Source organism: Thalassophryne amazonica, chromosome 2 (genome assembly GCF_902500255.1).
Source record: "Thalassophryne amazonica chromosome 2, fThaAma1.1, whole genome shotgun sequence".
NCBI classification, from domain to species: domain Eukaryota; kingdom Metazoa; phylum Chordata; class Actinopteri; order Batrachoidiformes; family Batrachoididae; genus Thalassophryne; species Thalassophryne amazonica.
The window spans coordinates 58,333,276-58,357,250 of record NC_047104.1 but is presented as its reverse complement, the minus strand read 5'-3'; the positions used below and the strand labels follow the sequence as shown (position 1 = coordinate 58,357,250).

Sequence of the window (23,975 nt, the reverse complement as noted above, 5' to 3'; positions counted from 1 at the left end):
CACAGGTTTATCCAGTGAGAATTCTATTGGTTGAGGTAGTTTATGCTGCAGTTGCCCCCAGATGGCCCATTGCCCACTTCCATTCAAACACCATGGAGCAGGATTTTATTGTAAGGAACTCGTCATCCTCAGATTGTGCAATATGTAGTCTTTTAACACTGATAAGTTTAACAAAGATACTGATCACTGATGCATGCGGAAACATTACTTGGCTCCATAATGACTGAAATTATTTGCAGAGAACAAATTAGATAGATGCTCATCTCTTTTATTGTTGAAAATCCAGACTTTAGGACAGCTCAACACACCAGCCAATGGGGGGAGGGGGGAAGCAAGTTAGACAGATACAGTAGGTCACTGACACAAGAAAGACTAGCAGAAATCTACCCCTCAACCATTGAGGTTTCATCCCTACCTCCCTTTGAAAAACCATGAAAGTGCTCGTGTCATCTGAATCACATCTCTTGAGCACTAACAATCCAAATACAGTACATGTAAAGGCCCTGTGGTAGGTCACACAGACATTCCCAAATTAGCATCTTTAGAAGAAACAAAATTTGACATCCCAAAACTAAAATTCACTGTTCACAAATGTCAAGTAGAATATAGAATGTAACATTGTGGTTGAGTAGAAGTGCCACCAGATACATGAAAGCCAGCAGACCAGACAACACTCCAGCAGACAGTACTACAGAAGAACCAGTTTAGGTGGAGAGGTGGCGCTGCCCCACACGTACACACACTTCAGATTATACAGTTTTTTTGTTCATGTAGTCATTGGGAGGGTAAACATTTCATTTATACCCTAAGTACTGCGTTATGGTCTGGCTTCACCACCCATCAGACCTAATTGGGAGCAATAACATGCATGCACAAGAACCAGAACACGGTCACCCCTAATTGTGTTCGCTTAATAAAAAGGGAATACAGACAGCAGTTTGTAATCAGGGTGTATTAAACTGAGGCCCTTAAGACTGGTTTGTTTGACAGAGTCTAAAGGAATGAAGACAGGCAGTGGAATTACTAAAGCTTCAACTCAAACCTTAAACAGTACAAAGTACTTGAACATTGTAGTCATTTTCAATTATTGCCTAAAATGCTGAAGTGGTCAAGTCTGTAGGCCAGCCTTGATGAGAACTGTGAGCAGGAGTGCAGTGCAGGAGGATCAGGAGCTACGCAGGATGAAGCAGAGCAGCACTGCTGACTCCTCAGGGCACCAGAATCACACGCATGGTGTTTGTGTAACCGGAACCTGGGCGCCAGCCTGTCAACACGATGACAACATCTCCCACCTTGAAGAAGCCGCGGGCCTTACCTGGGAATCAAACATGAAACAAACACCCCATTTCAAACTCAAAATTTACATAACACTTAAAATCAACACTGATCAAAGCATTGTACAGTCATGAAATTTTACCTCACACTGAGATAACACCCCCCCCCCCCCCCAAGTCTTTATGATCCTGGTACATCCTGTATGACTGTGAGACTGATGCCATCCACTGAACTATGATGACTAGATGTTTTTGGTAAGAAGTCTCTCTGGAGGATCCTTTGGTACCACCGGATCGAATGTATCAAGAGTGGTTGCTTTGGGAGACTAGAGCCTGATCCCAATGATCTCTTTGCACACTAAATATCTTGTACTGTCGGCTTATCTACACCACTTTCACAAACATGCTGAATCCAGTGTGAATGCACATGCAGATCAGCTGTTCAGTTTCAGAATGCAGTGCACAAGAAGAGAAGCTAGTCATGAAAACAAGAGAGAACAAATACTGCAGCTCTCATTTTGTATCAGTATTTGAGTTCTTGTATCTACTGCTACTTCACTTTCTCTGTTCTTCCATCACCCAGTGTGGTAGAAATCAGGCACAAACACCACTTTAAGATTGTCCAAGTCCTTCAGTTTGCTGGACTGTGTAGTACACTGGCTTGACCCAAAACAAAGACAACACTAGCACTAAGACTCACCCACTTCCATGGCAAAGTTAACACGCAAGTCAACATCCTCTGCCCACACATCATGGGCAGGCTTGGTGTAGAGGACAGGAAAGATTCCACGGAACAGGTGTGCTTGGCGAGCCGTCTGGGCGTTACGGGTCACAGCAAGAATAGGGGCACGAGGTCTGTACCGTGAAACCAGGTGAGCAGACCTGCAAACACACAAACATATCTCAGCACAAGAGCTATAGTCCATTACCTTCATATTTAGGTCATGAAATTGCAACAAAAACCAGGCCAAAGTAGTCATTCACCATTTAAAGTGTCTATGACACGTAATGCCATGTTTCCATGAATATTTAAGACTAAAATTAAACCATTTGAAATTTATCCTTTCCTGGTGCGCAGTTGAATCTTATTTTGAAGAGATAAATATTAGGATTTTGAACCGCGTGCCACTAAAAAAAACCCAGACCTTCCGGGCGTGCTGACATTGGACAAAAGGGAGGAAGTGGCGTCAGCTCCAGAACCATTATCTTAATTGTCCCATTCATTTATGGATTTTTACAGGCTACTGACAGCCCTGTGGTTCGGGTCGGAGCTGCACCATGTTGCCGGTGTCAGAACGGTTACTTTTCGCCAGTATAACAGCAGGTGGAACACTTCTATTGACGAGCCCGCACTTGCGGAGTCTCTGGCTGCTCCACTCGACACGGAGACAAAACTGAGGATCTTCAGATTATTTTATTGTTTTCTGGATCATGGGATAATGTTGCTTGCAGATTGAGACGTTATGAGCAGATAAGGCACTGGGAGTCTTTTTCTAACAGCGCAAAGCCGCTCATTAACAACAGACTAGATCGATCAGCCGCAATAACTGATTACAGCTGGCGCTGGAACCTGGCTCCCGTGTGTCAAATGGAGTTTCCTTCAACCAGAACAGAAGGAATTAAATTATTTATCAGATGTGGTTTTGTAAAGGTGAATAAGCTTAAAGATGATCTCACTGAAACACAGGTAAGACTATATATTTACTTCTTGTGTGAATGGTTTTACTATTTAATAATAATGTATTCAAGAAAGAAAACTATTTTAAAAATAGCTGTCATTTTCAGTCCCTTGTCATTTTTCAGATTTGAAATTTTAAGGAAAAAAAATCCACACTTCACTTTTTTCTAATAGTAAAAATGTTTTTAATCAGTTGATTACGACCAGAGACATGGCAAAAAACAAAAAAGTTTAGCACCTCTACCCATGCCGAAATCACCAGCATTATTTATTTTTATAATCATTCTGTGTTCTGAACTCTGCCAATATAGTCACTGTTGTCAGACTGTCATCTAAATAAGGCTCTAAACCATAAATTCTGTGTCCTCCACAGCTGCTTTAGAAACACCTTCAGACTGGACTAAAAAAAAAAAAAAAAAAAAAGCTCCACACTAGAGTGCAGGCTTCAGACAGCTGTAGTTTATCCTTCACTTTTGTTGTTCAGGGTTTTTTTAAAATATCAATATTTCATCATTTTTTGTGATAATTTGTGAACATTTTTAGTGTCACCTACAATTTCAAGACACTGTATTTAGTTATGGAAGGTTGTGAACAGGACAAATGCCGCACATCTTAACCCAACTGAGCAAGCAGTTCAACTCCTGAAGACCGAAGAGAAACCCCCCCCCCCCTCCAACGACAACAACTCAGGCTGCTGCAAAAATAAATAAACCAACAAATGGATGATTTGGCACACTTGATGCACTAAAGGTCTGTTTCAGTATTTTAGTCACAAACATTAAGAATTTACTGTACAATACCCTTGTGTTGATTCTACATTAATTTGGTATATGAACTGAATATATTAAAACAAGATTTTTTCTTCTTTTTAAAGAAACTCAAATATATTCCAGGAAATGTGATTAGTAAACAAAAAACACTGGGTCTGGATTTTTTTTTTTTTTTAAATGAAGACTGAACACAGTAGGTAAACAGTACAATAAATTAGTGTCTACCCAAAACAGTGGTGACAACCATGCCTGCCATTCTGTGGTTACGTTCACGGTGAAACAGTTTTTGGTTACTGCCTGAATTCATAGCTCAATATAGAGCTTTGACGGCTTTAGCAAGACTTCAGAAACTGATGTCAAGTTAGAACACCAAAGACAAAACCCTACAACAGCCCTGAAGAATAAGTGCAGTGACTGTTACATTTGCCTCTGTATGCTGCCATAATACGGCAGAAAAAAACAGAAAAATGTTGTACTGCAGGGGTGTTCAACCTTTGTGGAATCAAGATCTACTTTTAAAGTTGAAAGCGTATCGAGATCTACCAAGCCATATCAAAAGAGCATAGCCACAATGTAATGTGCACCAATATAACAATTTTCTGGCACAAAGTTTTAACAACAATAGTAATACATTATTGAAGTAAATGTGCATGGTGCAAAGAATATGACATCATCACTTTATGCAAGGGCGGGTATTGGGATACCCACTCGCTACTGCGGGCAGGTATGGACAGGTAGCCTAAATGTAAACCTATGCTACCGGCCCAATGCCTCAGTAAGTGATAGATATTCCTGCCGTGTGTGGTCCATTAAGAACGCTCGTTTGCTCGAAAGACCTACTTTCTTTCAACATGCCTGAAAACCTAGCATCTTGTCAATTAACCAGACACTGCACATACACACACACAGCCCACCCCGCCCCCTTGGTTTTCTGAAGAGACCCAGAAGAGCAGTGTTTAAATTCAAACAGTGCGGCTTCATGTCACCAATAGCAGAGCTTGCTCTGCCGACGTCAACACCAGCCCATGAATTGGTAGAAAGGTGCAGTATAAGCAAGGCCTAAACGGGATAAATGAAGCCCAAACAAGCACCCCCGCCTCCAAAAAAACCTCCTTAACAACTAAGCTTTGTTCAGGAGTTCATTTGTTGGGGACTGGGCAGTATTCATGACAGATGGCTTTGGTATGGGCATTAAAACTATGACTCACTTCTTTCCTCAGTAATCATGGATTAACTGGATCTAATGTCGTCCACCTAGAGACAGCTGATAAAAAAAGGCGAATCAATCAAGATGAAAATTTTGCTCTGCTGAAACACTGATGCAGATTTAGATGAGCTGATAAATAATTAATCACAGAGCAAGTCATGTTATTACTGACTAGGGCTGAAATGATTAATCGAGTAACTCGAATAATTCGATTACAAAAAAAATGTTCAAGGCAAATTCTTTGCCTCAATACTTTTAAAAATGCAGTACATACACCAGGCCTGTATGTGGCAATGTCACGCTCCCACAAAACACAGAGAAGACCATAGAGCATGCGCATCATCCTGCTCAGAGTGCTGCTCTCAATGGACCGACAACACACAGAATGTTTCTCTTCACAGATAGACATCTTTCAGTGCAGCTTCTTGTTCCGACTTTAACACGAAGTTAACACCCAAGTCTTTCATCGCCAACTGTAAATGGCAATCAAACCATTCCAATGGTATCTTTCTGAACTCTTCCGCATCAAATTCCATCGTGTCAATGTTTACAATGTGCTTGAGCAATAACAGGTGAAGTTGCTCATAAACTTTAAGTTTCTTAAATATGTATTCAGGACTGTGAAATGAAAATTGTGAAATCCAAGGAAAATTTTAAGGGGGTCGGGGGGCTACAGCCCCCCAGGAGACAGGGTCTAGGGCCCTGTGGGGCCCCAGAATTAAAATTTTACGTATTATTTTTTCAGCATCTCCTGGAAGAACAAATCTCAAAATTAATGCATATTTAAATGATCCTACTTTCAACCTTTTATTTGACCTGTCGATGATGATGTTGAAATAACAGAATATGACATGTAAGTAGGACCTGGAATGATTTAATTGTAAACCAAATTATGCATCAACTCAGAACAATTAAACTACATGAAATTTATGAAGACTGAAAAGACTGTTACAGCATTTCAAAAACCACAGCTAATGCTTGGAGAATATTTGGAAAATCATGGTAAAATATCAATACCATACCTTATAGTAAAAGGTCACATATTCTTGTGTAAATTCATGCAGCCTAAATCCATTCAAAGCCACAGTCTTTTTTACAATGAAAGAAAGTCTAGATTAGTGGAAAAAAAAGTCACATAATCTTGTTTAAAATCTTGTTTCAACAGCAGAATGTTTATTTTCCAGAGAGAAAAATTCTTACCAAGTTTCCTGAGAGCGCACACTTCACTTTTCCTGTTTCTTTTATCTTTCAGGTGTGTTGATGAAACCAGTGACAATTCCACAGATTCTTGTCCTTAAGACTTTTTCAAACAGTCTTTCTCGCCATCTTCTCTCTGTGTGACATAGACATGCTGCACAATTCTTCTTTTAAAAACTTGAAAGCTCTAAAAGTGTGTGATGTCCACATGTTAAGTTTAGCTTAAGCATCGCACAGGAGCCACACAGCGTCGCTGCAGCAACCAACCAGTCCTGCTTTACAACAACTGTCATAACAGCTACGCTTTGAGTGGCATTTTTCCTCTGCGAAACTCCGCGGATCAGAGGAAACTGATTTGTATCTGTAACACACAGATCAGTGTCCGCGGACTTATAAAACTTACACGATGTCATAAAAAACTCTGATGATCACGATTAAAGAGTACAACACTAACACCCCACCCCCCTCCCCATGATGAAATCCGCAGAATCCCCCGGATCCGGAGCTTTCACAGCCCTATTTATTACAGCTATATACTAAACACTGAATAAATCAGTTTAAAAAAAAAAAAAAAAAAAAAATTACAAATGAGATGTGCAAGAAAATGAAATGTACAATAAGATTTCACAAACTGCCTGGACTTATGGTTTGGAAAAGCGCCAAAATTCTTAACTGCATGAAACAATAATTACCTGGGAAAAAGAGAGCGAGAACACCCTAAACTTAAAAATCTGCATGATGGCACAGTGACTTTGTGCCATTGCTTAGGGAGAGCCCTGCCGTTACTGGTGTTTAAAAACTCTAAGGTATTTTTTAATTCGATTAACCCTTGGGGGTCGACAAGGTCGTATACGACGCCAGAGTTTGCGTTACATTTTCGCATCTATCTTTTGATCCGTAGACGCTATCAACTTACTTTTTTTGCAGAATAAAGTAGGGATTTCAAGCTTTCAGTGCTTCTCTCCAGTTTCGCCCTCACTAACCTGTGTTTCTAGAGCTCTGAAAATGCCTGTCCAATGGCAGCAGGTGCCTTATGCATTTGACGCATGGTTCTCCAATCAGAGCGCAAATACTCATGACAAAGGTTGTTTGTGAAGAAGAGAATGATCTGCTTCGACTCTGTACGCTTGTAGTCACTTGGCTGACACTTGTTATGGCTATAAATGCGATCAAATCATGAAAATAATGAGCGTATTGTATATCAAAGTATATTGTGCACAATTACGCACCTGCACTGCACAAACAATAGATATACTACAGAACGGCACAAACAATACAGTGACGGAAATTACATCACAAACCAGAAACCGTCTGGACACAGTTGCTATAATAAGATAAGGAAGCGTCTCCATGTGCCCAGGTGCCTTTACGCATAGACCTGCGATTTGATATACTTTTTCTGGGAAGAAGCAAGAATGGCAAAGAAAACTCACCGTCCAGAAAGCTTTGCAGCAGATTTTTGACGACAGCGATGTCGAGTTAGGCTCATCCGGTGAGGAGAGTTTTTACACCGACAAGGAGCTGAACTATCTTGTGCGTTTGGATCCATTTGAGGAGTGAGTATCCAAATCATTATAGGTAATAAGTGCAGTAAAACTATTACCGTATTTTCCGGACTATAAGTCGCACTTTTTTTTACATGTTTTGGCCGGGGGTGCGACCTATACTCCGGTGCGACTTATAAATGAAAAATATACCGGTAGGATCTCAATTAATTTACTGTAACAAAACAATTTTACGTGACAGAGTCGATCTATGTTTTAAAATGGCCACCGGAAAAGGAAATGCAATGCATCATAGGCACTGTAGTATGACGGCCATCCTATAGTTCACGCTGGTCGCGATAACCAATCAGAGAACAGAACTTTGGATGCGTATTCCTCACCTCACCCACAGCGTGTGAAGCTGACGAACTCGGTGCTTGCTGTTATTCCAGCTTGGCGAACAAAACAGCTTCAACCCTTGGATATCAATGTGAGCAGAGTGTTTAAGTTGACGCTGAGAGCTGCGTGGGAGCATTGGGTGAGCGACGGCGGAGGATTAGCGTGTGCACTTGGAAGGAACTGGCGTTGATGATTGTGAAAAGCGTTTGAAGCAGACGAACATGGTGTTTATTCCGGGACGGCTAACAAAACAGCTTCAACCCTTGGATATCAGTGTGAGCAGAGTTGACGCTGAGAGCTGCATGGGAGCACTGAGCGACGGCGGAGGATTAGCGTCTCCACTTGGAAGAAGCTGGATCGACAACGCTGGGTGGTCATGAGCTGCGCAGGTAGGCGCTGCATGGTTCGGCTCGCAATGTGGTCCGCAAAATACAAACATATCCGTAGGTAAAATGCAGCTCACGAGAGGGCACTCGAGGCTTGTGCGACTGTTCCTGCGACTTCTGACTACCATAGAAAAATAAAAATTTAACGTTACTGATAACATAAGACAACGGAGAAGGCCCGAAAAAATGCCACCAAAAAGAAAATCATACTCTGCAGATTACAAGTTGCGACTGGTGAAATATGCATCCGAAAACGGTAGCCGTCACAATATTATCATCTGAACTTTTCATGTTAACATACCTGTATGTCCATGGGACTTATAGTCCAGTGGACCTTATTTATGGTTTATTTTTCTTTATAATGGATAAAGTGGCTGGTGCGACTTATACTCCGGTGCGACATAGTCCGGAAAATACGGTATATCTATAGTAAATTGTGATAAACAGCAGTGCATTATGTTGGTTTGAGTGTATGTTTTTTTTCTATTGGAGAATATGCAGTTTTCCCCTGCTCAGCAGTGTAAACACATGTGCGTCTATGCATTTGTTATGTGAATAGACTATGTGAAACTCACATTTTAGTGATTCTACACTAGTATGCACACATATAGCGCTGTAACTAGATTTAAGAATATGATTCCTTCTTTATGTTCTCTAATGCCATATACCAACACAGTGCAGAGTAGCTACCTAAACTCTGTAAGTGAGATAGAGTATCTCGTCAATAGTTTTACATCCTCATTGAAGACAACTTTGGATGCTGTAGCTCCTCTGAAAAAGAGAGCTTTAAATCAGAAGTGCCTGACTCCGTGGTATAACTCACAAACTCGTAGCTTAAAGCAGATAACCCGTAAGTTGGAGAGGAAATGGCGTCTCACTAATTTAGAAGATCTTCACTTAGCCTGGAAAAAGAGTCTGTTGCTCTATAAAAAAGCCCTCCGTAAAGCTAGGACATCTTTCTACTCATCACTAATTGAAGAAAATAAGAACAACCCCAGGTTTCTTTTCAGCACTGTAGCCAGGCTGACAAAGAGTCAGAGCTCTATTGAGCTGAGTATTCCATTAACTTTAACTAGTAATGACTTCATGACTTTCTTTGCTAACAAAATTTTAACTATTAGAGAAAAAATTACTCATAACCATCCCAAAGACGTATCGTTATCTTTGGCTGCTTTCAGTGATGCCGGTATTTGGTTAGACTCTTTCTCTCCGATTGTTCTGAGTTATTTTCATTAGTTACTTCATCCAAACCATCAACATGTTTATTGGACCCCATTCCTACCAGGCTGCTCAAGGAAGCCCTACCATTATTTAATGCTTCGATCTTAAATATGATCAATCTATCTTTGTTAGTTGGCTATGTACCACAGGCTTTTAAGGTGGCAGTAATTAAACCATTACTTAAAAAGCCATCACTTGACCCAGCTATCTTAGCTAATTATAGGCCAATCTCCAACCTTCCTTTTCTCTCAAAAATTCTTGAAAGGGTAGTTGTAAAACAGCTAACTGATCATCTGCAGAGGAATGGTCTATTTGAAGAGTTTCAGTCACGTTTTAGAATTCATCATAGTACAGAAACAGCATTAGTGAAGGTTACAAATGATCTTCTTATGGCCTCGGACAGTGGACCCATCTCTGTGCTTGTTCTGTTAGACCTCAGTGCTGCTTTTGATACTGTTGACCATAAAATTTTATTACAGAGATTAGAGCATGCCATAGGTATTAAAGGCACTGCGTTGCGGTGGTTTGAATCATATTTGTCTAATAGATTACAATTTGTTCATGTAAATGGGGAATCTTCTTCACAGACTAAAGTTAATTATGGAGTTCCACAAGGTTCTATGCTAGGACCAATTTTATTCACTTTATACATGCTTCCCTTAGGTAGTATTATTAGACGGTATTGCTTAAATTTTCATTGTTACGCAGATGATACCCAGCTTTATCTATCCATGAAGCCAGAGGACACACACCAATTAGCTAAACTGCAGGATTGTCTTACAAAGACATGGATGACCTCTATTTTAAACTCAGATAAAACTGAAGTTATTGTACTTGGCCCCACAAATCTTAGAAACATGGTGTCTAACCAGATCCTTACTCTGGATGGCATTACCCTGACCTCTAGTAATACTGTGAGAAATCTTGGAGTCATTTTTGATCAGGATATGTCATTCAAAGCGCATATTAAACAAATACGTAGGACTGCTTTTTTGCATTTACGCAATGTCTCTAAAATCAGAAAGGTCTTGTCTCAGAGTGATGCTGAAAAACTAATTCATGCATTTATTTCCTCTAGGCTGGACTATTGTAATTCATTATTATCAGGTTGTCCTAAAAGTTCCCTAAAAAGCCTTCAGTTAATTCAAAATGCTGCAGCTAGAGTACTGATGGGGACTAGAAGGAGAGAGCATATCTCACCCATATTGGCCTCTCTTCATTGGCTTCCTGTTAATTCTAGAATAGAATTTAAAATTCTTCTTCTTACTTATAAGGTTTTGAATAATCAGGTCCCATCTTATCTTAGGGACCTCGTAGTACCATATCACCCCAATAGAGTGCTTCGCTCTCAGACTGCAGGCTTACTTGTAGTTCCTAGGGTTTGTAAGAGTAGAATGGGAGGCAGAGCCTTCAGCTTTCAGGCTCCTCTCCTGTGGAACCAGCTCCCAATTCAGATCAGGGAGACAGACACCCTCTCTACTTTTAAGATTAGGCTTAAAACTTTCCTTTTTGCTAAAGCTTATAGTTAGGGCTGGATCAGGTGACCCTGAACCATCCCTTAGTTATGCTGCTATAGACGTAGACTGCTGGGGGGTTCCCATGATGCACTGTTTCTTTCTCTTTTTGCTCTGTATGCACCACTCTGCATTTAATCATTAGTGATCGATCTCTGCTCCCCTCCACAGCATGTCTTTTTCCTGGTTCTCTCCCTCAGCCCCAACCAGTCCCAGCAGAGGACTGCCCCTCCCTGAGCCTGGTTCTGCTGGAGGTTTCTTCCTGTTAAAAGGGAGTTTTTCCTTCCCACTGTAGCCAAGTGCTTGCTCACAGGGGGTCGTTTTGACCGTTGGGGTTTTACATAATTATTGTATGGCCTTGCCTTACAATATAAAGCGCCTTGGGGCAACTGTTTGTTGTGATTTGGCGCTATATAAAAAAATTGATTGATTGATTGATATACTGTAATGTATGTGTACTGACTGTAAAAGCTAAGATTGTAGTTTGGGAGTTTATTTGGAGCACCTCCTGTCACACTTTTTCCACACCTTTGGCCTAGGGGGATGGGGGTACTTAGGTGTGGCCCCTGGGGGACTAAATCAATAAATTTGCCGACTTGTCTTTGTGAGATTACAGTGTAAATGCTATATTGTTATAATATAATAATAGTATAATGGGAGGTATTACAAGATACAAAGTAACTTATTTCTCTTTTGTTTTAGTGATGGGCCACAGGAGGACATCAGCAAGTGTGCCTCTTCTGGGAGAAGGAAGTGTTTCCTGTGCTTGGACAAACTGAACAAGCAGCAGTCCACACCATGGAAGTGTTTGTTTTGTCCCTCTGTACCTGGTTCTTGTGTGCCTGAAAGACTGTTCCTGTGACAGGAACAGTTTTTTGAGTACCACCACACCTAATCTGTCAGGACGAGTGACTTTTATTGGAAAAAAGAAAAAAAAAAAAGTTTACTTATTCCAGACATTCAAAATTTACACACTGGTCAAGTAGACCTCCAAGATCATATTTCAGCTGTGACTTTGCTTATTCACTGGTGTTTTGTGTGTTTTTCCAATAAAACTTTGTACGATTTATTTTCCGCCTAAATTTTTCCTTTGCATTTCTTGTTCTATAAGTTTTCTACCTTCACGCAAATACAACAAAGTGTATATTATGAAAATTCAGCTTGTCCTGAAAAAAAAAAAAGGGTATATATACACACACACAGTACTTGATTGTGGCTCATAAGGTGTTATAACAGAGAGAAATGGCCAAAAAAGGCCTTAGACCCAGGAGGGTTAATCAATAAAATAATCAATAGAATTCTCTATTCCAAAAATATTCCATAGCTGCAGCCCCACTACTGACATCCAATCAAATGCTCAATGGACAGATCTGGTCACAACAGCTGGAAGCCATGCTTGTCACGACTCATGGTCACTGTTAATCTGTCTGCGTTGTGTGTAAATCCAGCTATTTTGTTTATTTGCTGACAATGCAGGTTGCTGTGCATTTTGATGCACAAATAGACACACTGGGGAAATAAAGTCAGCCGTGTGGAATGGAAGCAGACATCATCAAAGTTATGAGATGTAAATTTATTGTTCAGTCCCACATACAGTAAAACTCACCTAAATAGTCATCGTATAAAGCGGATATTCGCAGTCAATGGACAAAAAAAGTCCTAATATTTTTGTATTGTTTTCCATGTAATAAACATCGTATATAATGGATTTTCACTCACATCGGATAAAATGTCCCGACAGATCACAATTAGTGGTGCAGCTTAGCTAAAATTTCCATAACAATCATTCATTTGTGATAAAAGCATGATATTTGGCACACATATTCTAAGTTAACATGTTTATTTTCAGATATGGAGACATCCTGGAGGTGACCTAATGAGCTGCAGGGCTCAATAAAGAATTACACAGGTCAAAATTTTAAAATGCTCTAATCATGTTGAAAAATATACCACATTATTTGTCTGATCATAAAGATTCCAAAAAGGTATAGTTTGGACTATCTATTTCATGAGGTGAAAGATGGAATGTTCCAGCTTTCACAGAATTAAAAAATTTGTTTCATTGAAAGAATGTACAGTCAGTCACTTTGTTTACAACCCCGGCAATAATTATGGAATCACTGGCCTCGGAGGATGTTCATTCGGTTGTTTAATTTTGTAGGAAAAAAGCAGATCACAGACATGACACAAAACTAAAGTCATTTCAAATGGCAACTTTCTGGCTTTAAGAAACACTGGAGGCCAAGTGGTTAATGCGCTTGGTTTCAGTGCAGAAGGTTCCGGGTTCAAATCCCACCCCTGCCACATTTCTCCATGTGGAGTTGCGTCAGGAAGGGCATCCGGCGTAAAACCTGTGCCAATTCAACGTGCAGATCCACCTTGGATTTACTGTGGCGACCCCGAGTGCAAACAAGGGAGCAGCCGAAGGGACTTCAGAAATCAGGAAAAAAAAAAAAAAAAAAAATTGTGGCAGTCAGTAACGGTTACTTTTTTAGACCAAGCAGAGGGAAAAAAATATGCAATCACTCAATTCTGAGGAATAAATTATGGAATCACCCTGTAAATTTTCATCCCCAAAACTAACACCTGCATCAAATCAGATCTGCTCGTTAGTCTGCATTTAAAAAGGAGTGATCACACCTTGGAGAGCTGTTGCACCAAGTGGACTGACATGAATCATGGCTCCAACACGAGAGCTGTCAATTGAAACAAAGGAGAGGATTATCAAACTCTTAAAAGAGGGTAAATCATCACGTAATGTTGCAAAAGATGTTGGTTGTTCAGTCAGCTGTGTCTAAACTCTGGACGAAATACAAACAACATGGGAAGGTTGTTAAAGGCAAACATACTGGTAGACCAAGGAAGACATCAAAGCGTCAAGACAGAAAACTTAAAGCAATATGTCTCAAAAATCGAAAATGCACAACAAAACAAATGAGGAACGAATGGGAGGAAACTGGAGTCAACGTCTGTGACCGAACTGTAAGAAACTGCCTAAAGGAAATGGGATTTACATACAGAAAAGCTAAACGAAAGCCATCATTAACACCTAAACAGAAAAAAAAACAAGGTTACAATGGGTTAAGGAAAAGCAATCGTAGACTGTGGATGACTGGATGAAAGTCATATTCAGTGATGAATCTCAAATCTGCATTGGGCAAGGTGATGATGCTGGAACTTTTGTTTGGTGCTGTTCCAATGAGATTCATAAAGATGACTGCCTGAAGAGAACATGTACATTTCCACAGTCGATGATATGGGGCTGCATGTCAGATAAAGGCACTGGGGAGATGGCTGTCATTACATCATCAATAAATGCACAAGTTTACATTGATATTTTGGACACTTTTCTTATCCCATCAATTGAAAGGATGTTTGGGGATGATGAAATCATTTTTCAAGATGATAATGCATCTTGCCATAGAGCAAAAACTGAAAACATTCCTTGCAAAAAGACACATAGGGTCAATGTCATGGCCTGCAAATAGTCCGGATCTTAATCCAATTGAAAATCTTTGGTGGAAGTTGAAGAAAATGGTCCATGACAAGGCTCCAACCTGCTAAGCTGATCTGGCAACAGCAATCAGAGAAAGTTGGAGCCAGAATGATGAAGAGTACTGTTTGTCACTCATTAAGTCCATGCCTCAGAGACTGCAAGCTCTTATAAAAGCCAGAGGTGGTGCAACAAAATACTAGTGATGTGTTGGAGCCTTCTTTTGTTTTTCATGATTCCATAATTTTTACTCAGAATTGAGTGATTCCATATTTTTTTCCCTCTGCTTGGTCTAAAAAAGTAACCGTTACTGACTGCCACAATTTTTTTTCCTGATTTCTTATAGTGTTTCTTAAAGTTTTGTGTCATGTCTGTGATCTGCTTTTTTTCTATAAAATTAAACAACTGAATAACATCCTCCGAGGCCGGTGATTCCATAATTTTTGCCAGGGGTTGTAGTATAACGGCTAAAATAGATGCTCATCATTTGATATGATTAATTTATAAACAACAGAAAAGGGACTTACATTATGGTGTGGTACTTTGACTTCTATAGTCAAACACAAACTTTAAACAGGAGTCCAAAATTGTTCTCAGTCCACTTGGAAACAGTTAGATAGTCTGTGATACTTAGAGGGAAAAACAAACAAACAAAAAAAAAAAAAAAAAAAAAAAAAAAAAAAAAAAAAAACGACTTCATGAACTTCCTCAGTCCAGTGAAAAACTGCATCAGAACTTTGTCCAGGTTTTCTTCCCAAAAGCTCTTCATGCCTCCAGACAGCTTATGACATAGTGGATTCGAAATAGTAGTCCATAGCAAAACAAACTCCATGTTTAGCTAAATGCCGCCCCCACTAGTGTGTGCGAAGTTTCCAGAGTGCAATGGTAGAAAACATACAAAATATGCACGGTATATGGAACCATATTTACAAGCAAAATGCAATGCAACACAAATGGGACGAATAACCCATGTCACGTGACATACAAAGCACCAATCAAATGACAAGGATCCACTCAGCCGTTACATAAAAACATCTAGTACCTTGGTGCAAATTAAACTTAATATCCCCTTATGGTGCAAATAAAGATTTGGTAGTTCTCTATTTACACCAATGTGGTGTATATAAGGATTTAGTTTTACCACATTTGCACCACCCGTGGTGTAAATGGCCAGTCCACGTGCAGACACAGATCTGCTGCTGCACACAGGAAAATTTCTGGAATGGTTTTCTGAATCGTTGCCCGAAATTAAGGAATTTCAGAAATGTTCAAACCATGCTGATTATGCACAGCTAGAAGACCATCAGTGGCTCTTGGATTTAGCCTCTCTTACCGATTTGACTGAAACTCAAGGACAAGCCCCCATCATCAACATGATCAGCTCCATGAACAGTTGTGCTTATTCTTTGCAACATGCACATTTACATCAATTATGTATTATTATTGTTTAAACTTTCTTTGTGCTAGAAAATTATTGGTGCGCAATATATTGTGGCTATGCTATGGCTTGGTAGATCTCGATACACTTTCAACTTTAAAAGTAGATCTCTGTTCAAAAAAGGTTGGGCACCCCTGCACAACATTATGGAACCTGCCTGGATGTCAATGAACAGGATGACAAATAAGTAAAATTGGCAATGCTAACCTTCAGTATTCAATGAGTAAAACTTCTTTTACCATTTGGAGGTACTGCACATTCACACACAGTATCAGAAGTTAATTCAAATCTGACCAGTTTTTCCTGGCACGACACTGGCTATGACCCAACTTGCCCTACTGAGTTATCCTGTAATCCCTTGCATGCCAGAGAGGCGCTGCCGTCAAAACAACATGGGGAAACCACATAAAGATAGTTACAAATAAACATTATTCTTAGGGATGCACCAAACCACAATTTCTGATCCAGATACCTGAATTTGGATATCTGCAGACATATATTTTTCCAATCTAATACCAGAGCTCTGTTTGCTTTAATATCATTATTGTTGATTTTCTTAAAAAGGAGACCTGAAAGTTCAGCTACAATTTGCCAGAAGGTGCATCTAAGATGAAAACCTAGATTTAAAGTTTTGTTGAAAGAATGAAGTACTTTTATTTTTTTATAGACTTACAGCCTTATTTTTATAGACTTGAAGAGAAAAGGCAGCACATTCTCTCTCTGTCTGTCTTTCTTAATTTCAATGGAGCTTTATTGATATGTTTATATTGTCAAAGCGAGTGTTAGAGTAAAACTTTAAAATCAAGTCCTCTGTCTCCCTCTCTCCCTGGTTGTCTCGTTCACTCTTTTTCCTTTCGTGCTACGCAAACTCTGAACTTTTTGGAAAAACAAAGCCTTTCAACTGTAAAATAAATGTATCATCAGCAATGCTCATGTGCAGAATTTTAATGGAGACCTTTTTCCCCTTTCAGCGGACAGAATCTCCGTTTGCTGTCCTCCTTGGCTGCATGCAGAGCTGGCATTTCACAGCCTCGAGACAGTGAAGCGGCTAACTTTTTAGCACACATTTTCAGCAAGAATTCAGTTAATTTTTCAGAAAATCTGTGTTCGACGAACAGACAATTTGAACCAGAGAGCCGGGCAGAAATTTGCCGCTACCTGCAGCTAGAACACTATGGACTACTCTCTCAAACAGCTCTGCTTCAAAAACCTCCCCTCCTCCCGCTTGCCAGCAAACAGCAGAGAGCAAACAACAGCAGTTGAGAGGATTCACAGTGGCTCTTCTATGGTTTCGGAAAATGTTGCGGGTAGGATCTGTATTTTCCAATACACGATTATGTCAGTTTTGGAAGCCGATCCCGAATCACTTGCAACCTTAATTCTACTACCAAAATGTATTCTAATTTTCTGAGATACTGAATCTGTGATTTTCATTAGTTGTCAGTTATAATCATCAAAATTAAAATAAACAAACACTTGGAATATATCAGTCTGTGTGTAATGAATGAATATAATGTACAAGTTTCACTTTTTGAATGGAATTAATGAAATAAAATCAACTTTTTCATGATATTGTAATTATATGACCAGCACCTGTATATGATCATGAGGAAGAATGATGGGGCAATAATGAGCAAACCACCCATACCGGGGGCAATGACTGCTTAAGATCACCCGAGGTCAGATGGAAAATGCCTCCAAATCTGACAGATCTTTATGAGTGTGTGGAGAACTTGAAGGTTTCAGACTTTAGTCTCCTTCTATCCCTACAGTCTTCTGAATTCTGTTGTTACATTTCCAGCCCTCTGGATCTGTCAGGACAAGAGCCTGCCTACCTTCCAGAGCCAGTGAGCACAATGATCGCAGAGGCCAGGCTCTTAAAAGAGGACTCCACAGCACCAATTGCAATAGCCTCTGCAGGGTCTTTGCAGTAGGGCGTGGAACGACGCAGGTCCTCGAACACCTGCCGATGGAACATCGCTGCCTCGGCTTCACGAGCAATCTGGCACAAGAGTGAAAATGCAGCACAAAGAGCACACCCACACCAGGCACATGCAGATATAAGGTGAAAAACATGAGGTATGGGGGGAGGGGGATGAAGACAAGGAAAATTAAGTGAAAAGAATAAAAGACGAGATGTGGACAAATGAACAGAAGGTCAACAACGGCAGTGGTTAAGAGTTAACGTGTGCAGTTAGTTTGGGGAAACAGGAGAACACACCAGTTACAATATACCCAAGTTAAAATTACACCACAATTACATACTCAAGATATTAAATTCAACCAACTGCAAAAACATATATATAAAAATTATGAATCACCACACAAGACAATGTTCACTGGCTTTCTTACTTCATGGTAGATTTTTACAGAAGTTATTCCATCCATAGAAAATGGGTTTGGTGACCACCAGGTCGTCTTTCTGGAGGAAAACGCATCTTGCCATAAATGCTTAAAATGTTTTGAATAAGAAAGGCACAGCAAGTCGATAAAGTGCACCTGGAAAGCATTTACAGGGCTTCACTTTTTCCACATTTTGTTATGTTACAGCCTTATTAGCTGTAAATGGGTACCAACCTTATTTGGTGCCCCATTCAGGTGGACTTGTGCACTCATTCGCTTCACTCTACAGAATCTGGGAATAAGCACTGACAAAGAGTTGCAGGGCCAACGTAGGAGACACCTGCTGTGTTTACCTGTTTCCTGGAATCTTCAATGACAAAACTCAACCCTACAAAGGTGATATATTAACAGATATTTAGAAAACTGAAACCAGCTTGATACAGTTTTTCGATTAATGAAGATCATGTTCCAAAGAATTAAAGCACATAATCAGTGGAGATGCAACATTTTATTTAAAAATCCAGAATCATTTTAGCCTCAACTTGAACTGGAAAATAATGCCATGACATTCAATTTGTTTTAAGTATTTTTTTTCCTATCTTCAGCAGTTAAATTGTGTTGTATCACATCTGATTTAATTATTTGCCACAACATATGAAAGCTGAGTGTACATCTACATGTGGTGATTCAATAAGTTATAAAAATTGTACAACATCAATACTGATCAGTGTTGAAGCAACTGTACTGCAAAAATCTTTTGAAAGATTACTCAAAATCCACACTGAAAAAATTACTTACAAACAGCTGACCATTCTGAAGAAGAGAGTTTGCTAAAATGGCAAGTACTGGACACAAATGGTTAAAATTAGGAGGCATTAACAAGCTAAGGTGTGAGATTCAAGTTTGGAATTGAAAGAGGAACAAAATAGAAAAGGTTTGCTCAGAGATTTAACTGATTCAAGTAAATTAAAAGCTTTAGTTTCCTGCAAACTGAAATAACACACAGGACAGCACAGCAAAGTCTGAGGAAGGTGTTACAGTACTGCTGAGTCACTCCTGTGTCTGCATTGCAAGGCAGAGTTTTTGTTTTTTGTCCCCCCTTGCACTTGTGGAGCTTTGCCAATAAAGGCCTGAAACATGAAGGGTAAGGTGCTTTTGACTTCTGAACAGTAATTCCAAGGCAAACATCCACGCATAACAACTAGGACTGTGATGACAAAAATCTCATCATGACCCAAGTAATTTCATATCCCAATAATATAGCATAGTAATAATATAATATATTCTGCAAGTTTAATGAATTCATACTGCACATAAAAGACCACATAAAATGGCCCATTTATTACACCAAATCACAATTAAAATATTTACACATTTGATCATTTCTTTTATTTCAAAAATTTGGGCAAAGTGAATGCTCGGATTTTAAAGTTATACTGTTATGTGAAGTTTAACAAATTGCATTTTAACAGAGGATTAAAAAAAACAAATACAAATAAACTGGATTTTAAGTTGTTAAATTGAAATGTCCCTCTTGTCTTCCTTCAACGCCATGCTTACAAAACACATACACTGCCAGTTTGCTGCTGGGACAACAGATGAAGTGAGAGCACCTGCTTGGAAGTGGCGGAAGCACTTACAAGAATATTTCCTAAAGGCCTCATCTTAGTTTTTTGCACCAAGTCCCGTGATCTTAAGCCAAGACATATGTTTATTACCAAACTGCAGAGACGATGCATACTCAGAGTAGGACAGAAATTTGGGCTCCATGGGAAAAACGAATGCATGCGAAGTGCACTGGGTTTTACAGCGCCAAATGAGTGCTTTTCTAAATGGAAAAGAAATGATATGAAATAAATGATAGAGGATAATATAAAATACTGTAATATTGTCATATCACACAGCCCTAATAACTATGACCCCAAAAGAAAGTTAAACTCCATTTACCTGCCAGCCAAACACACACAAAAAAAAAAAAAAAAAAAAAAAAAAAAAAAAAAAAAAAAACCCACAAATGTAGACATTCAATATTCAAATTAAAACTAAATAGGATCATATTAACATTAGAACTGGACAGTTTACAAAGTGCATACCACCATTTAGCTTAGCATGACTATACACTGCATCTGGGAAGTATTCACAACACTTAACTTTTTCCACATTTTGTTATGTTACAGCCTCATTTCAAAGTGGATGAAATAAATTTTTTCCCCTCAGAATTCTACACACAATACCCCATTAATGACTGAAAAAAAAAAACCTTTAAGATTTTTGTAAATTTATTAAACAAACAAACAAACAAACACAAAGAACTAAGGAAGCACACGTACGTAAGTATTCACAGCCTTTGCCATGAAGCTCAAGATTGAGCTCAGGTGCATCACTTTCCACAGCTTAAGAGACCACCTGGAGTAAATTCAGTTGATTGGACATGATTTGGAAAGGCACACACCTCCCTACATATAAGGATCCACAGTTGACAGTACATGTCAGTGCACAAACGAAACACGAAGTCAAAGGAATTATCTGTAGACCTCAGACAGGGTTGTCTTGAGGCACAAATCTGGGGAAGGGTACAGAAACATTTCTGCTGCTTTGAAGGTCCCAATGAGCACAGTGGCCTCCATCATCCGTAAATGGAAGAAGTTCGGATCCACCAGGACTCTTCCTACAGCTGGAAGCCTGTCTGAACTGAGTGATCGGGGAGAAGGGCCTTAGTCAGGGAGGTGACCAAGAATCCGATGGTCACTCTGTCAGAGCTCCAGCATTCCTCTGTGGAGAAAGAACAACCATCTCTGCAGCAATCCACCAGTCAGGCTGTATGGCAGAGTGGCCAGATGGAAGCCAGTCTTTAGTAAAAGAAACAGCAGCCTGCCTGGAGTTTGTTAAAGGCACGTGAAGGACTCTCAGACCATGAAAAACAAAATTCTCTGGTCTGATGAGAAATATTGAACTCTGGTGTGAATGCCAGGCATCAGGTTTGGAGGAAATCAGGCACTGTCCCTACAGAGAAGCATGTTTGTGGCAGCATCTTGCTGTGGGGATGTTTTTCAGCAGCAGGAACTGGGAGACTAGTCAGTCTGAGCGAAAGATGAATGCAGCAATGTACAAAGACATCCTGGATGAAAACCTGCTCCAGAGCGCTCTTGACTTCAGACAGGGGCGACGGTTCATCAGCAGGACAATGACCCTAAGCACACAGCCAAGATATCAAAGGAGTGGCTTCAAGACTGTGAATGTCCTTCAGTGGCCCAGCCAGATCCCAGACCTGAATCCCATGAACATCTTTGGAGAGATCTGAAAATCGCTGTGCAGTGTGCATCATCATTCCTCATCCAACCTGATGGAGCTTGAGAGGTGCTGCAAAGAGAAATGGGAAAAACTGCCCAAAGATAGATGCGCCAAGTTTAAAGCATCATATTCAAGAAGACTCGAAGCTGAAATTGCTGCTGAAGATGCATCAACAAAGTATTGAGCAAAGGCTGCGAATATTTATGTACATGTGATTTTTTAATTTTATTTTTAACAAATGTGAAAAATTAAAAAAATAAAATAAAAAAATTAAAATACACTCATCTTCAACCACTTAGTCCAATCAAAGGTCACGGGGGGCTGGAGTCTATCCCAGCAGTCAGAGCACACCCTGGACAGCACGCCAGTCTGTCAGGGCCACATACAGACAAACACATTCACACACACACCTATGGACAATTTAAAGTTTCCAATTCACCTAACCTGCATGTCTTTGGATGTGGGAGGAACCCACGCAAAGACAGGGAGAACATGCAAACTCCACACAGAAAAACCACAGGTGGGACGCGAACCCATGACCTTCTCGCTGTGAGGCAACAGTGCTGACCACTAAGCCACTGCGCTTCAAAAAAAAAAAAAAAAAAAAAAAAATCTGGCCTGGTCATCTGAATAACCCAACTAGGAATATTGGAACAGGACTCTGGCTCAATTTTGTGGGTTCTCTTTCTCTAAACTGGGCCAGGTCATTTGTACTGTGCTGCTAGAGGTGAAATTATTGGACCGGCGCAAAACGATGAAAGTGAACGAATTTGCCAAGAATGTTTTCATTACTAATAAATAAATAAATAAAATAAAAAAAAAAAAAAAAAAATCATCAAATCTGTCCCAGAGCTGCCGTCTGTCACAGCCCGTCTCTCAGCACCCCCTCGATGCTCTTAGCTGAGCATCCTGCGGGTTCTGAAGTGTTTACTTTGAAAAATTAGATTGTTCAAATTAGAGTGTTCAAAAAAAAAAAAAAAAAAAAAAAAAAAACACCTTATTAACTTGCGGTCGTGTGTGTGGACCCCGAAAATTTAGACTCTTGCATAAGAGTCAGTTTTGATTTGACCATTTTTGGGAGGGATAGTCAGTGTGGACGATAATTTCTTTTTCCTCCTCTGGCTACTGCATGTCAGCGATGACAGCGGATGATTCAAAGTCTTTGGATGTGACCTTACACTTTAGATCCTTACTGCCGGGGTCGCCAACCGAACGCTCCTCCCTCAAAATCGGACCGCCCTGCCTTCACTGCGCATGCGTCATTTCTGTGAGTCAGCCGCGGTTCACTGATTATCACCGCGTTTCTGCTTACAACTGCACTCCAGTCACTGTCCATCTCAGTGACATATCTGAAGCTTTTGTACAACAATCATTTCCACATAAATTCAACATTATTTCATAATAAAAGACGGTCAGAGCGCCGCAGCCTGACGAGCTCCTGTGTTCACTGCGCCGCCGTCATTTCAAAGCATCAATAGTGACTCACCAATTACCGCCTCATTTCTGCTTAAAACTGACTTTAGAATGACTTAAGAGACTGTCATCTGAGGGTTAATAATCACATTATTCCTTTTGATCGCTTTGGGTGTACAGAGTCAGACTCAGATGTGCTGCTGTGTATAATATACATTTCATTAACTAAAACTATTATCTACTGACATATACTGAAGTCAACTCACCATGTGCTGTGTCCGCACTGCCTCCAGAGGGTATTCTCCCTTGGCGGTCTCCCCGCTCAGCATGATGCAGTCCGCACCATCCAACACGGCATTGGCCACGTCACTGCCCTCAGCACGGGTTGGTCGGGGTTTCTTGATCATGCTCTCCAACATCTATATGGTGTTCAGCGCATAATATGAATGCAACAGCTTTAATGCAATCAAGATTTCACAGAAAAACAAAATCCAAAATTTTCTTCATTGGTGTAAGGGCAGCAGCATATTTGCACTGGACTGTTACAGCTCTACATTTGACTTCAGCAATTTGTGCTTTTATAACTGATAGCATCTTAACAACAAGAAAAAAAAAGAATTGATACAAGTAATGGTGCACCTACTATTAATTGAGTCACCAATGTCAATTCTCAGGAACACTGACTTGGGTTTAAATCTGATTCTTATCAATATTTGACATCTACGAGCACGTTAAAATCTTTATATTTCCTCCACATGAATATTTCATGCCCATGGAACAGAAGAAACCTTAAAGTGTAGATTTATCAGGCCAGCTCAATAAACAAGTACAGTTTGCACTGGAGACAGTTTAAAGTAAATTCATCCC

At 39.9% G+C, this 23,975-nt stretch overlaps 1 protein-coding gene across 1 annotated transcript in view; it reads right to left on the bottom strand.

Moving 5' to 3' along the window:
* Positions 1 to 232: 232 nt before the first annotated feature.
* The window catches only part of pkma (pyruvate kinase M1/2a), a 39,316-nt gene continuing 15,573 nt past the window's right edge, over positions 233 to 23,975 (bottom strand). Inside the window, exons 7-10 of the mRNA XM_034186493.1 lie at positions 23,375 to 23,527; positions 17,897 to 18,063; positions 1,975 to 2,156; positions 233 to 1,315 (exon numbers count right to left, since the gene is read on the bottom strand). Of these exons, the coding sequence (XP_034042384.1) occupies positions 1,209 to 1,315; positions 1,975 to 2,156; positions 17,897 to 18,063; positions 23,375 to 23,527 (609 nt within the window). The 3' untranslated portion in view covers positions 233 to 1,208. The remainder of the gene's footprint in view (positions 1,316 to 1,974; positions 2,157 to 17,896; positions 18,064 to 23,374; positions 23,528 to 23,975) is intronic.